Here is a 12,267-nt window from a genome sequence, read left to right as displayed (position 1 = left end):
TGGAGTGAATGTTGAAGATGGGGATGGAGTGAATGTTGAAGATGGGGATGGAGTGAATGTTGAAGATGGGGATGGAGTGAATGTTGAAGATGGGGATGGAGTGAATGTTGAAGATGGGGATGGAGTGAATGTTGAAGATGGGGATGGAGTGAATGTTGAAGATGTGGATGGAGTGAATGTTGAAGATGGGGATGGAGTGAATGTTGAAGATGGGATGGAGTGAATGTTGAAGATGGGGATGGAGTGAATGTTGAAGGTGGGGATGGAGTGAATGTTGAAGTGGGGATGGAGTGAATGTTGAAGATGGGGATGGAGTGAATGTTGAAGATGGGGATGATGTGAATGTTGAAGGTGGGGATGGAGTGAATGTTGAAGATGGGGATGGAGAGAATGTTGAAGATGGGGATGGAGTGAATGTTGAAGATGGGGATGGAGTGAATGTTGAAGATGGGGATGGAGTGAATGTTGAAGATGGGGATGGAGTGAATGTGAAGATGGGGATGGAGTGAATGTTGAAGATGGGGATGGAGTGAAGTTGAAGATGGGGATGGAGTGAATGTTGAAGGTTGGGGATGGAGTGAATGTTGAAGATGTGGATGGAGTGAATGTTGAAGATGGGGATGGAGTGAATGTTGAAGATGGGATGGAGTGAATGTTGAAGATGGGGATGGAGTGAATGTTGAAGATGGGGATGGAGTGAATGTTGAAGATGGGGATGGAGTGAATGTTGAAGATGGGGATGGAGTGAATGTTGAAGCTTGGGGATGGAGTGAATGTTGAAGATGGGGATGGAATGAATGTTGAAGGTGGGGATGGTGTGAATGTTGAAGATGGGGATGGAGTGAATGTTGAAGATGGGGATGGAGTGAATGTTGAAGATGGGGATGGAGTGAATGTTGAAGATGGGAATGGAGTGAATGGTGAAGATGGGGATGGAGTGAATGTTGAAGGTGGGGATGGAGTGAATGTTGAAGATCGGGATGGAGTGAATGTTGAAGATGGGGATGGAGTGAATGTTGAAGGTGGGGATGGTGTGAATGTTGAAGATGGGGATGGAGTGAATGTTGAAGATGGGGATGGAGTAAATGTTGAAGATGGGGATGGAGTGAATGTTGAAGATGGGAATGGAGTGAATGTTGAAGGTGGGGATGGTGTGAATGTTGAAGGTGGGGATGGAGTGAATGTTGAAGATGGGGATGGAGTGAATGTTGAAAATGGGGATGGAGTGAATGTTGAAGATGTGGATGGAGTGAATGTTGAAGATGGGGATGGAGCGAATGTTGAAGATGTGGATGGAGCGAATGTTGAAGATGGGGATGGACTGAATGTTGAAGGTTGGGGATGGAGTGAATGTTGAAGGTTGGGGATGGAGTGAATGTTGAAGACGGGGATGGAGTGAATGTTGAAGACGGGGATGGAGTGAATGTTGAAGGTGGGGATGGAGTGAATGTTGAAGATGGGGATGGAGTGAATGTTGAAGATTGGGATGGAGTGAATGTTGAAGATGGGGATGGAGTGAATGTTGAAGTTGGAGATGGAGTGAATGTTGAAGATGGGGATGGAGTGAATGTTGAAGATGGGGATGGAGTGAATGTTGAATGTGGGGATTGTGTGAATGTTGAAGGTGGGGATGGAATGAATGTTGAAGATGGGGATGGAGTGAATGTTGAAGATGGGGATGGAGTGAATGTTGAAGATGGGGATGGAGTGAATGTTGAAGGTTAGAGATGGTGTGAATGTTGAAGGTTGGGGATGGAGTGAATGTTGAAGATGGGTATGGAGAGAATGTTGAAGATGGGGATGGAGTGAATGTTGAAGATGGGGATGGAGTGAATGTTGAAGATGGGGATGGAATGAATGTTGAAGATGGGGATGGAGTAATGTTGAAGATGGGGATGGAGTGAATGTTGAAGATGGGGATGGAGTGAATGTTGAAGGTGGGGATGGAGTGAATGTTGAAGGTGGGGATGGAGTGAATGTTGAAGATTTGGATGGAGTGAATGTTGAAGATAGGGATGGAGTGAATGTTGAAGATGTGGATGGAGTGAATGTTGAAGATGAGGATGGTGCGAATGTTGAAGATGTGGATGGAGTGAATGTTGAAGTTGGGGATGGAGTGAATGTTGAAGGTTGGGGATGGAGTGAAGGTTGAAGATGGGGATGGAGTGAAGGTTGAAGATGGGGATGGAGTGAATGTTGAAGGTTGGGGATGGAGTGAAGGTTGAAGATGAGGATGGAGTGAATGTTGAAGATGTGGATGGAGTGAATGTTGAAGATGTGGATGGAGCGAATGTTGAAGATGTGGATGGAGTAAATGTTGAAGATGGGGGATGAAGTGAATGTTGAAGATGGGGATGGAGCGAATGTTGAAGATGTGGATGGAGTAAATGTTGAAGATGGGGGATGAAGTGAATGTTGAAGATGGGGATGGAGTGAGTGTTGAAGGTTGGGGATGGAGGGAATGTTGAAGATGGGGATGGAGTGAATGTTGAAGATGGTGATGGAGTGAATGTTGAAGTTTGGGGATGGAGTGAATGTTGAAGATGGGGACGGAGTGAATGTTGAAGTTGGGGATGGGGTGAATGTTGAAGATGGGGATGGAGTGAATGTTGAAGTTGGGGATGGAGTGAATGTTGAAGGTTGGGGATGGAGTGAATGTTGAAGATGGGGATGGACTGAATGTTGAAGGTTGGGGATGGAGTGAGTGTTGAAGATAGGGATGGAGTGAATGTTGAAGATGGGGATGGAGTGAATGTTGAAGATGGGGATGGAGTGAATATTGAAGATGGGGATGGAGTAAAAGTTGAAGATGGGGATAGAGCGAATGTTGAAGATGGGGATGGAGTGAATGTTGAAGGTTAGAGATGGTGTGAATGTTGAAGGTTGGGGATGGAGTGAATGTTGAAGATCGGGATGGAGAGAATGTTGAAGATGGGGATGGAGTGAATGTTGAAGATGGGGATGGAGTGAATGTTGAAGATGGGGATGGAGTGAATGTTGAAGATGGGGATGGAGTAAATGTTGAAGATGGGGATGGAGTGAATGTTGAAGATGGGGATGGAGTGAATGTTGAAGATGGGGATGGAGTGAATGTTGAAGATGTGGATGGAGTGAATGTTGAAGATGTGGATGGAGCGAATGTTGAAGATGTGGATGGAGTAAATGTTGAAGATGGGGATAGAGCGAATGTTGAAGATGGGGATGGAGCGAATGTTGAAGATGGGGATGGAGTGAATGTTGAAGGTTGGGGATGGAGTGAAGGTTGCAGATGGGGATGGAGTGAAGGTTGAAGATGGGGATGGAGTGAATGTTGAAGGTTGGGGATGGAGTGAATGTTGAAGATGGGGATGGAATGAATGTTGAAGGTGGGGATGATGTGAATGTTGAAGTTGGGGATGGAGTGAATGTTGAAGATGGGGATGGAGTGAATGTTGAAGATGGGGATGGAGTGAATGTTGAAGATGGGGATGGAGTGAATGTTGAAGATGGGGATGGAGTGAATGTTGAAGGTGGGGATGGTGTGAATGTTGAAGATGGGGATGGAGTGAATGTTGAAGATGGGGATGGAGTGAATGTTGAAGGTTAGAGATGGTGTGAATGTTGAAGGTTGGGGATGGAGCGAATGTTGAAGATGGGGATGGATCGAATGTTGAAGATGAGGATGGAGTGAATGTTGAAGATGGGGGATGGAGTGAATGTTGAAGGTGGTGGATGGGGTGAATGTTGAAGATGGGAATGGAGTGAATGTTGAAGATGGGGATGGAGTGAATGTTGAAGTTGGGGATGGAGTGAATGTTGAAGGTTGGGGATGGAGTGAATGTTGAAGGTTGGGGATGGAGTGAATGTTGAAGATGTGGATGGAGTGAATGTTGAAGGTTGGGGATGGAGTGAGTGTTGAAGATAGGGATGGAGTGAATGTTGAAGATGGGGATGGTGTGAATGTTGAAGGTGGGGATGGAGTGAATGTTGAAGGTGGGGATGGAGTGAATGTTGAAGGTGGGGATGGAGTGAAGGTTGAAGATGGGGATGGGGTGAATGTTGAAGATGTGGATGGAGCGAATGTTGAAGATGTGGATGGAGTAAATGTTGAAGATGGGGGATGAAGTGAATGTTGAAGATGGGGCTGGAGCGAATGTTGAAGATGTGGATGGAGTGAATGTTGAAGGTTGGGGATGGAGTGAAGGTTGCAGATGGGGATGGAGTGAAGGTTGAAGATGGGGATGGAGTGAATGTTGAAGGTTGGGGATGGAGTGAATGTTGAAGATGGGGATGGAATGAATGTTGAAGGTGGGGATGATGTGAATGTTGAAGGTGGGGATGGAGTGAATGTTGAAGATGGGGATGGAGTGAATGTTGAAGATGGGGATGGAGTGAATGTTGAAGATGGGGATGGAGTGAATGTTGAAGATGGGGATGGAGTGAATGTTGAAGGTGGGGATGGTGTGAATGTTGAAGATGGGGATGGAGTGAATGTTGAAGATGGGGATGGAGTGAATGTTGAAGGTTAGAGATGGTGTGAATGTTGAAGGTTGGGGATGGAGCGAATGTTGAAGATGGGGATGGATCGAATGTTGAAGATGAGGATGGAGTGAATGTTGAAGATGGGGGATGGAGTGAATGTTGAAGGTGGTGGATGGGGTGAATGTTGAAGATGGGAATGGAGTGAATGTTGAAGATGGGGATGGAGTGAATGTTGAAGTTGGGGATGGAGTGAATGTTGAAGGTTGGGGATGGAGTGAATGTTGAAGGTTGGGGATGGAGTGAATGTTGAAGATGTGGATGGAGTGAATGTTGAAGGTTGGGGATGGAGTGAGTGTTGAAGATAGGGATGGAGTGAATGTTGAAGATGGGGATGGAGTGAATGTTGAAGGTGGGGATAGAGTGAATGTTGAAGGTGGGGATGGAGTGAATGTTGAAGGTGGGGATGGAGTGAAGATTGAAGATGGGGATGGGGTGAATGTTGAAGATGTGGATGGAGCGAATGTTGAAGATGTGGATGGAGTAAATGTTGAAGATGGGGGATGAAGTGAATGTTGAAGATGGGGCTGGAGCGAATGTTGAAGATGTGGATGGAGTAAATGTTGAAGATGGGGGATGAAGTGAATGTTGTAGATGGGGATGGAGTGAGTGTTGAAGGTTGGGGATGGAGGGAATGTTGAAGATGGGGATGGAGTGAATGTTGAAGATGGTGATGGAGTGAATGTTGAAGTTTGGGGATGGAGTGAATGTTGAAGATGGGGATGGAGTGAATGTTGAAGTTGGGGATGGGGTGAATGTTGATGTTGGGGATGGAGCGAATGTTGAAGATGAGGATGGAGTTAATTTTGAAGATGGGGGATGGAGTGAATGTTGAAGGTGGTGGATGGGGTGAATGTTGAAGATGGGGATGGAGTGAATGTTGAAGATGGGGATGGAGTGAATGTTGAAGTTGGGGATGGAGTGAATGTTGAAAGTTGGGGATGGAGTGAATGTTGAAGGTTGGGGATGGAGTGAATGTTGAAGATGGGGATGGAGTGAATGTTGAAGGTTGGGGATGGAGTGAATGTTGAAGATAGGGATGGAGTGAATGTTGAAGGTGGGGATGGAGTGAATGTTGAAGATGGGGATGGAGTGAATGTTGAAGGTGGGGATGGAGTGAATGTTGAAGGTGGGGATGGAGTGAATGTTGAAGGTTGGGGATGGAGTGAATGTTGAAGATGGGGATGGAGCGAATGTTGAAGATGGGGATGGAGCGAATGTTGAAGATGGGGATGGAGTGAATGTTGAAGATGGGGGATGGAGTGAATGTTGAAGGTTGGGGATGGAGTGAATGTTGAAGATGGGGGATGGAGTGAATGTTGAAGGTGTTGGATGGAGTGAATGTTGAAGATGGGGGATGGAGTGAATGTTGAAGGTGTTGGATGGAGTGAATGTTGAAGGTGTTGGATGGAGTGAATGTTGAAGGTTGGGGTTGGAGTGAATGTTGAAGATGGGGATGGAATGAATGTTGAAGATGGGGATGGAGTGAATGTTGAAGATGGGGGATGGAGTGAATGTTGAAGATGGGAATGGAGTGAATGTTGAAGGTGTTGGATGGAGTGAATGTTGAAGGTTGGGGATGGAGTGAATGTTGAAGATGGGGGATGGAGTGAATGTTGAAGGTGTTGGATGGAGTGAAGGTTGAAGTTGGGGGAAGGAGTGACGGTAGGAGATGGGGATGGAGTGAATGTTGAAGGTGGTGGAGGGGCTGTTGATCAAGCTATGATTGCAGAGGTGCTCAGATTTTGGTTAACTTTGAACTAATTATGAACTGGTTGATATTTCAGTGCTCCCGGAACCAATTGTTGAAGTGAAGGGTGAAGAGCCAGTGGAGAATGGGGAGGTGGAGTTAATCTGTACAGTTCCTCGGAGTAAACCACCAGCCCGGATACGATGGTTCAGAGACAAGAAACTACTTCAGGGTAAGGATTTATCAGGAGGACATCAAAAAGTTGTTAAGCTGCCGCCCTGCACAAACTGAGGTCCTGATGAGTAGGTGGGTAAGAGCAGTATTCATCCTTCCCAGGAATACACGGCTGCACCTTGGGCACTGCAGGATCACAGAGCCACAGAATTGTTATCGTGCAAAATCAGGCCATTCGGCCCATGTTATCTGCTACGGCTCTCAGAATGAGCAACTAGCCAAGTGCCATTTCCCCTCCTCTTCCCGGTAACTGACTAGAGTGCTACCCTGTCAAATGATCAGTACTGAGGGAATGCTGCACTGTCAGAGGGTCAGTACTGAGGGAGTGCTGCACTGTCAGAGGGTCAGTACTGAGGGAGCGCTGCACTGTCAGAGGGACAGTACTGAAGGAGTGCTGCACTGTCAGAGGGACAGTACTGAGGGAGTGCTGTACTGCCGTAGGGTCAGTACTGTGGGAGTGCTGCACTGTCGGAGGGCCAGTACTGAGGGAGTGCTGCACTGTCAGAGGATCAGTACTGAGGGAGTGCTGCACTGTCGGAGGGTCAGTACTGAGGGCGTGCTGCACTGTCAGAGGATCAGTACTGAGAGGGTGATGCACTGTCGGAGGGTCAGTACTGAGGGAGTGCTGCACTGTCGGAGGATCAGTACTGAGGGAGTGCTGCACTGTCGGAGGGCCAGTACTGAGGGAGTGCTGCACTGTCAGAGGATCAGTAGTAAGGGAGTGCTGCACTGTCGGAGGGTCAGTACTGAGGGCGTGCTGCACTGTCAGAGGATCAGTACTGAGAGGGTGATGCACTGTCGGAGGGTCAGTACTGAGGGAGTGCTGCACTGTCGGAGGATCAGTACTGAGGGAGTGCTGCACTGTCAGAGGGTCAGTACTGAGGGAGTGCTGCACTGTCAGAGGGTCAGTACTGAGGGAGTGCTGCACTGTCAGAGGGTCAATACTGAGGGAGTGCTGCACTGTCAGAGGGTCAGGACTGAGGGAGTGCTGCACTGTCGGAGTGACAGTACTGAGGGAGCGCTGCACTGTTGGAGGGTCAGTACTGAGGGAGTGCTGCACTGTCAGAGGGTCAGTACTGAGGGAGCGCTGCACTGTCGGAGGGTCCAGTTTCCCAACTAGATTTCTGGGCATGGAAAATCAACCACAGAGTAGCATAAATTGAGCCACACTGGATGCAACTCGCAGCCCCTCACTCGCAGGTACAGGTACAACACGGGGTTAGATAAAGAGTAAAGCTCCCTCTACACTGTCCCCATCAAACACTCCCAGGACAGGTACAGCACAATGTTAGATACAGAGTAAAACTCCCTCTACACTGTCCCCATCAAACACTCCCAGGACAGGTACAGCACGGGGTCAGATACAGAGTAAAGTTCGATTGAGCCTTCTCTTCCTGAGGGTACATTTCACTCGCCACTGACTGGCCTCCTCCCTCTAATCCATTCTTCATGTCTGAACTCCTTCAGTGCCAACAAGATCTGCGAGGTGTGTGGAAGCCTCAGACTGTGCCCAGTTCCTCTCACAAAGATGCTTCTGGGGTGTGGTTGTTTGGGAGGCGGGGGGGGTTGGGGGGGGTGGGTGGGGGGTGGCGGGGGGGCGGCGTTGGGTTGAATGTGGCTCTTAGCCGGAATGGAATGCAAAACTGGGGTGGTCCATTTTACACAGCAGCTACCCCTCACTACCCCTCTTACTCGGAGCTTGGAGCTACCAATTCATAAACACTTATTTGTGGGAAAATGAAGGAGCAGGTTCACTCCGAAGCATTTTGGCTTCGGGTCCCTTCATGCAATCAGAATACTGAAGGTTAAGAACTGGCTGTATTTTAAATCAGGCTCCCAGCCTCACTCAGCGCACATATTCCAAAGATTTGTTGGATTTTCTGCAAAGCCTGAGTTCCCCATAATTCACATATTGTAAAAAAGTGGTGTGTGCCTGCATCAGTGAAATAGCAGCCTCTTATGAATTCAATAGAAAATATTTTGGGATGCAAGCATCACTGGCTGGGCCCAGCATTTATTGCCCATCCCTAATTGCCCCTTGAGAAGGTGGGGGTGAGCTGCCTTCTTGAACCGCTGCAGTCCATGTGGGGTAGGTACACCCACAGTGCTGTTAGGGAGGGAGTTCCAGGATTTTGACCCGGCGACAGTGAAGGAACGGCCGATATATTTCCGAGTCAGGATGGTGAGTGGCTTGGAGGGGAACTTCCAGGTGGTGGTGTTCCCCATGTGTCTGCTACCCTTGTCCTTCTAGGTGATAGAGGTCGTGGGTTTGGAAGGTGATGTGATTCAGTTTAATGAAAGTATATAACCGTTCATTAAATGTTCAAGATTGGACACTGTGGAAAACATTTACCTCTCCTTAAAACTTTCAGAGAGATAAATCAGGCCAGATAGCATTGACCTAGCAATGGATGGAGGCCATTCAACCCCTCAAGACTGTCCCTCCATTCTATCAGATCATGTCTGACCTGTGCCTTAACTCCACCCTTGGTTCCGTAACACTTCATCCCCTGTCCCAATCATAATCTGTCAACTTTCCAATTGACCCCTCCCAGCCCTGACAGGTTTTTCGTGGGGAGGGGGAGAGAGAGTTCCAGATTTCCTCTCCCCTTTGTGTGAAGAAGTGCTTCCTGACATCACCCCCTGAACGGCCTGGCTCGAGTTTTAAGGCTCTGCCACCTTGTTCTGGATTCCCCCCACCCCCTCAGAGGAAATAGTTTCTCTCCATCGACCTTACTGAATCCTTTAATTATCTTAAACACCAGTTCTAGCGAATCGATCGAAACATTAATTGGTTTACATAGAGAATGTTACTGAAGGCTTTTCAGCTTTGTATCTCGATACATATATTTTATATTTTATAATTCTGTGATTTTTCAATTATTTAATACATTTACTTGCAGTTCTAAAGGAATATTGACATTCTGCTTTCCTTCAACCCTCTCCAGCCCCTACAACCCTCCCTATCTCTGTAACCTCCTCCAGCCCCTACAACCCTCCCTATCTCTGTAACCTCCTCCAGCCCCTACAACCCTCCCTATCTCTGTAACCTCCTCTAGCCCCTACACCCCTCCCTATCTCTGTAACCTCCTCCAGCCCCTTCAACCCTCCCTATCTCTGTAACCTCCTCCAACCCTCCAAGATCTCTGCCCTCCTCCAATTCTGGCCTCTTGACCATCCCCCGATTCCCATCGCTCCACCATTGGCGGCTGTGCCTTCAGCTGCCTGGGGCCCTGAGCTCTGGAATTCCCTCCCTAAACCTCTCCACCTCTCTCTCTCCCTTCCCAGCCCTCTCTGTCTCACTGTGTCTGTCTTTCTCTCTCTCTCTTTCTCCACCCCTTCGAAACACTCCTTAAAACCTCCTGCTTTGACCGAACTTTTGGTCCTTCATTCACAGGATGTGGGCGTCACTGGGCCCAGCATCTATTGCCCATCCCTAATTGCCCCTTGAGAAGGTGGTGGTGAGCTGCCTTCTTGAACCGCTGCAGTCCATGTGGTGTAGGTACACCCACAGTGCTGTTAGGGAGGGAGCTCCAGGCTTTTGACCCAGCGACAGTGAAGGAACGGCTGATATATTTCCAAGTCAGGATGGTGAGTGACTTGGAAGGGAACTTCCAGGTGGTGGTGTCCCCATGTGTCTGCTGCCCTTGTCCTTCTAGATGGTAGAGGTCGTGGGTTTGGAAGGTGCTGTCTCGAGCACAATTTCTGACGGTCACTCCACGTGCTTCCTTGTTGTTAGTTTTTGAACTGTGAACAATTCGTACCTAACCCACTCCCCTCCCATTCACAAAGTCCTTGTGACCACCATTTGCATCCTTACCACTAGGCCTCTTGCTCTCAGCCTAGTTCAGGTGGAACCTGTTCAATGATACAGCTCCTTCCTGCCCCAGTACTGGGGTCAATGTCCCATGGAAGGGATGCCCTCTTTCCCATACCAGGCACATGTTCACCTCCTTCCCCGAGGCCAGTGTGTATGTGGCTGAGGGGGAGATGGAGGCTGATCTAATAATCCAGAGAGACAGGTTCAAATCCCATTCTGGCTGCTGAGTTGAACTTAAGTTCAATGAATAAATCTGGAATTGATCACTAGTTTCAGTGATGGTGACCATGCACTTATCATGGATTGTTGTAAAAACCCATCTGGGTTACTAATGCCCCTTTAAGGAGAGAAATCTGCTGTCCTTACCTGGTCTGGCCTACACGTGACTCCAGACCCACAGTGATGTGGCTGACTCTGAAATGCCCTAATACAGTCAGTTCAAGGGCAGTTAGGGATGGGCAACAAATGCAGGCCTTGCCAGTGACACTCACACCCCATGAAAGAATTTTTTTTTTTAAATTGAGGGATTATAACCCTTTGTGGTCCCTTCCTTTAATTAAGCCCCTCGTTCCCGGCACTGTTGATACCGGACCCCCTTGCCCTCTCTTCTCTAAGTTGTTGGTCCTGAAGATGGAGCACAGCGACTGGATCCCTCCCCCTGACCCCCACCCTCTCCATTATGCCAGCTCAATATGTCACTTACCCTGGGACCAGCTGCCAACAAACCATGGGCCACTCTCGATACAACCCACACTACCTGGCCACTTCATCTTGAATCCCCCTATACCGTCCCCCAATCTCCCTGGCGCACCCCTCCATTTGAACAACTTCCCTCCTCGTTCTCCGTCTCACCTGGCCCAGCCTCACCTCATCCCACGCACCCTCCGCACCGCCCCCCCCATTCCCCCACCTCCCCCGTTCTGAACCCCTACCTCTTCAGGAGATGTGTTGAATCTGGAGGAATCTGTCCGGACAACACTCTAACCCTCCCGATTATGCGTCAGGGTCATCCGACCTCGCTCTCCAGCCCAATGATTCTGAGGCAGAGAGATTGATGGTGACACCGACTGCAGATGTGCTCACTCAGCACCGCTGTCCACAGACGCCTACATTCTGCAGGCCCTGATGCACAGCCATATCTAGATTATTTTTGGCTCTCCTTTTTCATTTGTTGTCTCTTTTCTTTTTTTTCTACGTGCTACTAAATACAAAACCACTGGACAAAAATGTTAAATACTCACTGTAGCGTTCAGTGGTATAATTGATCTGTGTTTGATTATGTTAGTCTGTCCACTAATCTAGCTTAATTGCAGAAGGAGCTAAACAACTTAAGTAACTGACACTAGAAAAGGTTCCGGAGTCTGGGCTACAGGAATACCGTGCTCAGGAGCAGGAGGAGGCCATTCAGCCCAGTTGAGAGCATGTGTGTAGAAATCCTGTGATTACTGAGTTATTTTAAAGTAGGGTAAATAAACCTGTTTAGATTTAGAACTAGCGTCATCGCCGCATTGCTCTGAGGTATGTCAGATATAATAGATACACAGCAAACCGGCGAATACATGACACTACAAGCATTGGAGGCAAAAAAAAATCTCCTACCCACCTCTTCACCTAATTCCCACTCTCACTGAATTCCAGTTTATTCACGCTTTTTGTGATGCATTCCTTTCAACCGCTCTGTGTTCAACCACAGGCCCTGAGCTCCAAGATAATAGGTGCAGGGGCACTTGGAACAAAGGAGGTTAAGGGGCGATCTGATAGGGGTATACAAGATTATGACGGGCGTGGATAAGGTAGACAATGAAAGGCTGTGCGCATTAGAAATGGTGGGGCGGGGGGACACAGATTTAAGGCTTTGGGCAAGAGATGAGGAGGTATGGGAGGGTCAAGTGAAGAACTTTTTTACCCAGCAAGTGGTAATGACCTAAAACCCGCTACCCATGATGGTGGTGGAAGCGGAAATGATGAATGATTTCAAAAGGAAATTGAACGGGCACTTGAGGGA

General features: G+C 48.2%; 1 protein-coding gene across 3 annotated transcripts in view; it reads left to right on the top strand.

Moving 5' to 3' along the window:
* The window catches only part of cadm4 (cell adhesion molecule 4), a 366,170-nt gene that overhangs the window by 217,434 nt on the left and 136,469 nt on the right, over positions 1 to 12,267 (top strand). For all 3 annotated transcript variants that reach the window (XM_041176801.1, XM_041176799.1, XM_041176800.1), the window contains exon 4: positions 6,306 to 6,440. In XM_041176801.1, the coding sequence (XP_041032735.1) occupies positions 6,306 to 6,440 (135 nt within the window). The remainder of the gene's footprint in view (positions 1 to 6,305; positions 6,441 to 12,267) is intronic.

The sequence above is a fragment of the Carcharodon carcharias genome, chromosome 29 (genome assembly GCF_017639515.1).
Source record: "Carcharodon carcharias isolate sCarCar2 chromosome 29, sCarCar2.pri, whole genome shotgun sequence".
NCBI lineage: Eukaryota > Metazoa > Chordata > Chondrichthyes > Lamniformes > Lamnidae > Carcharodon > Carcharodon carcharias.
This window is presented reverse-complemented; position numbering and strand designations above follow the sequence as displayed.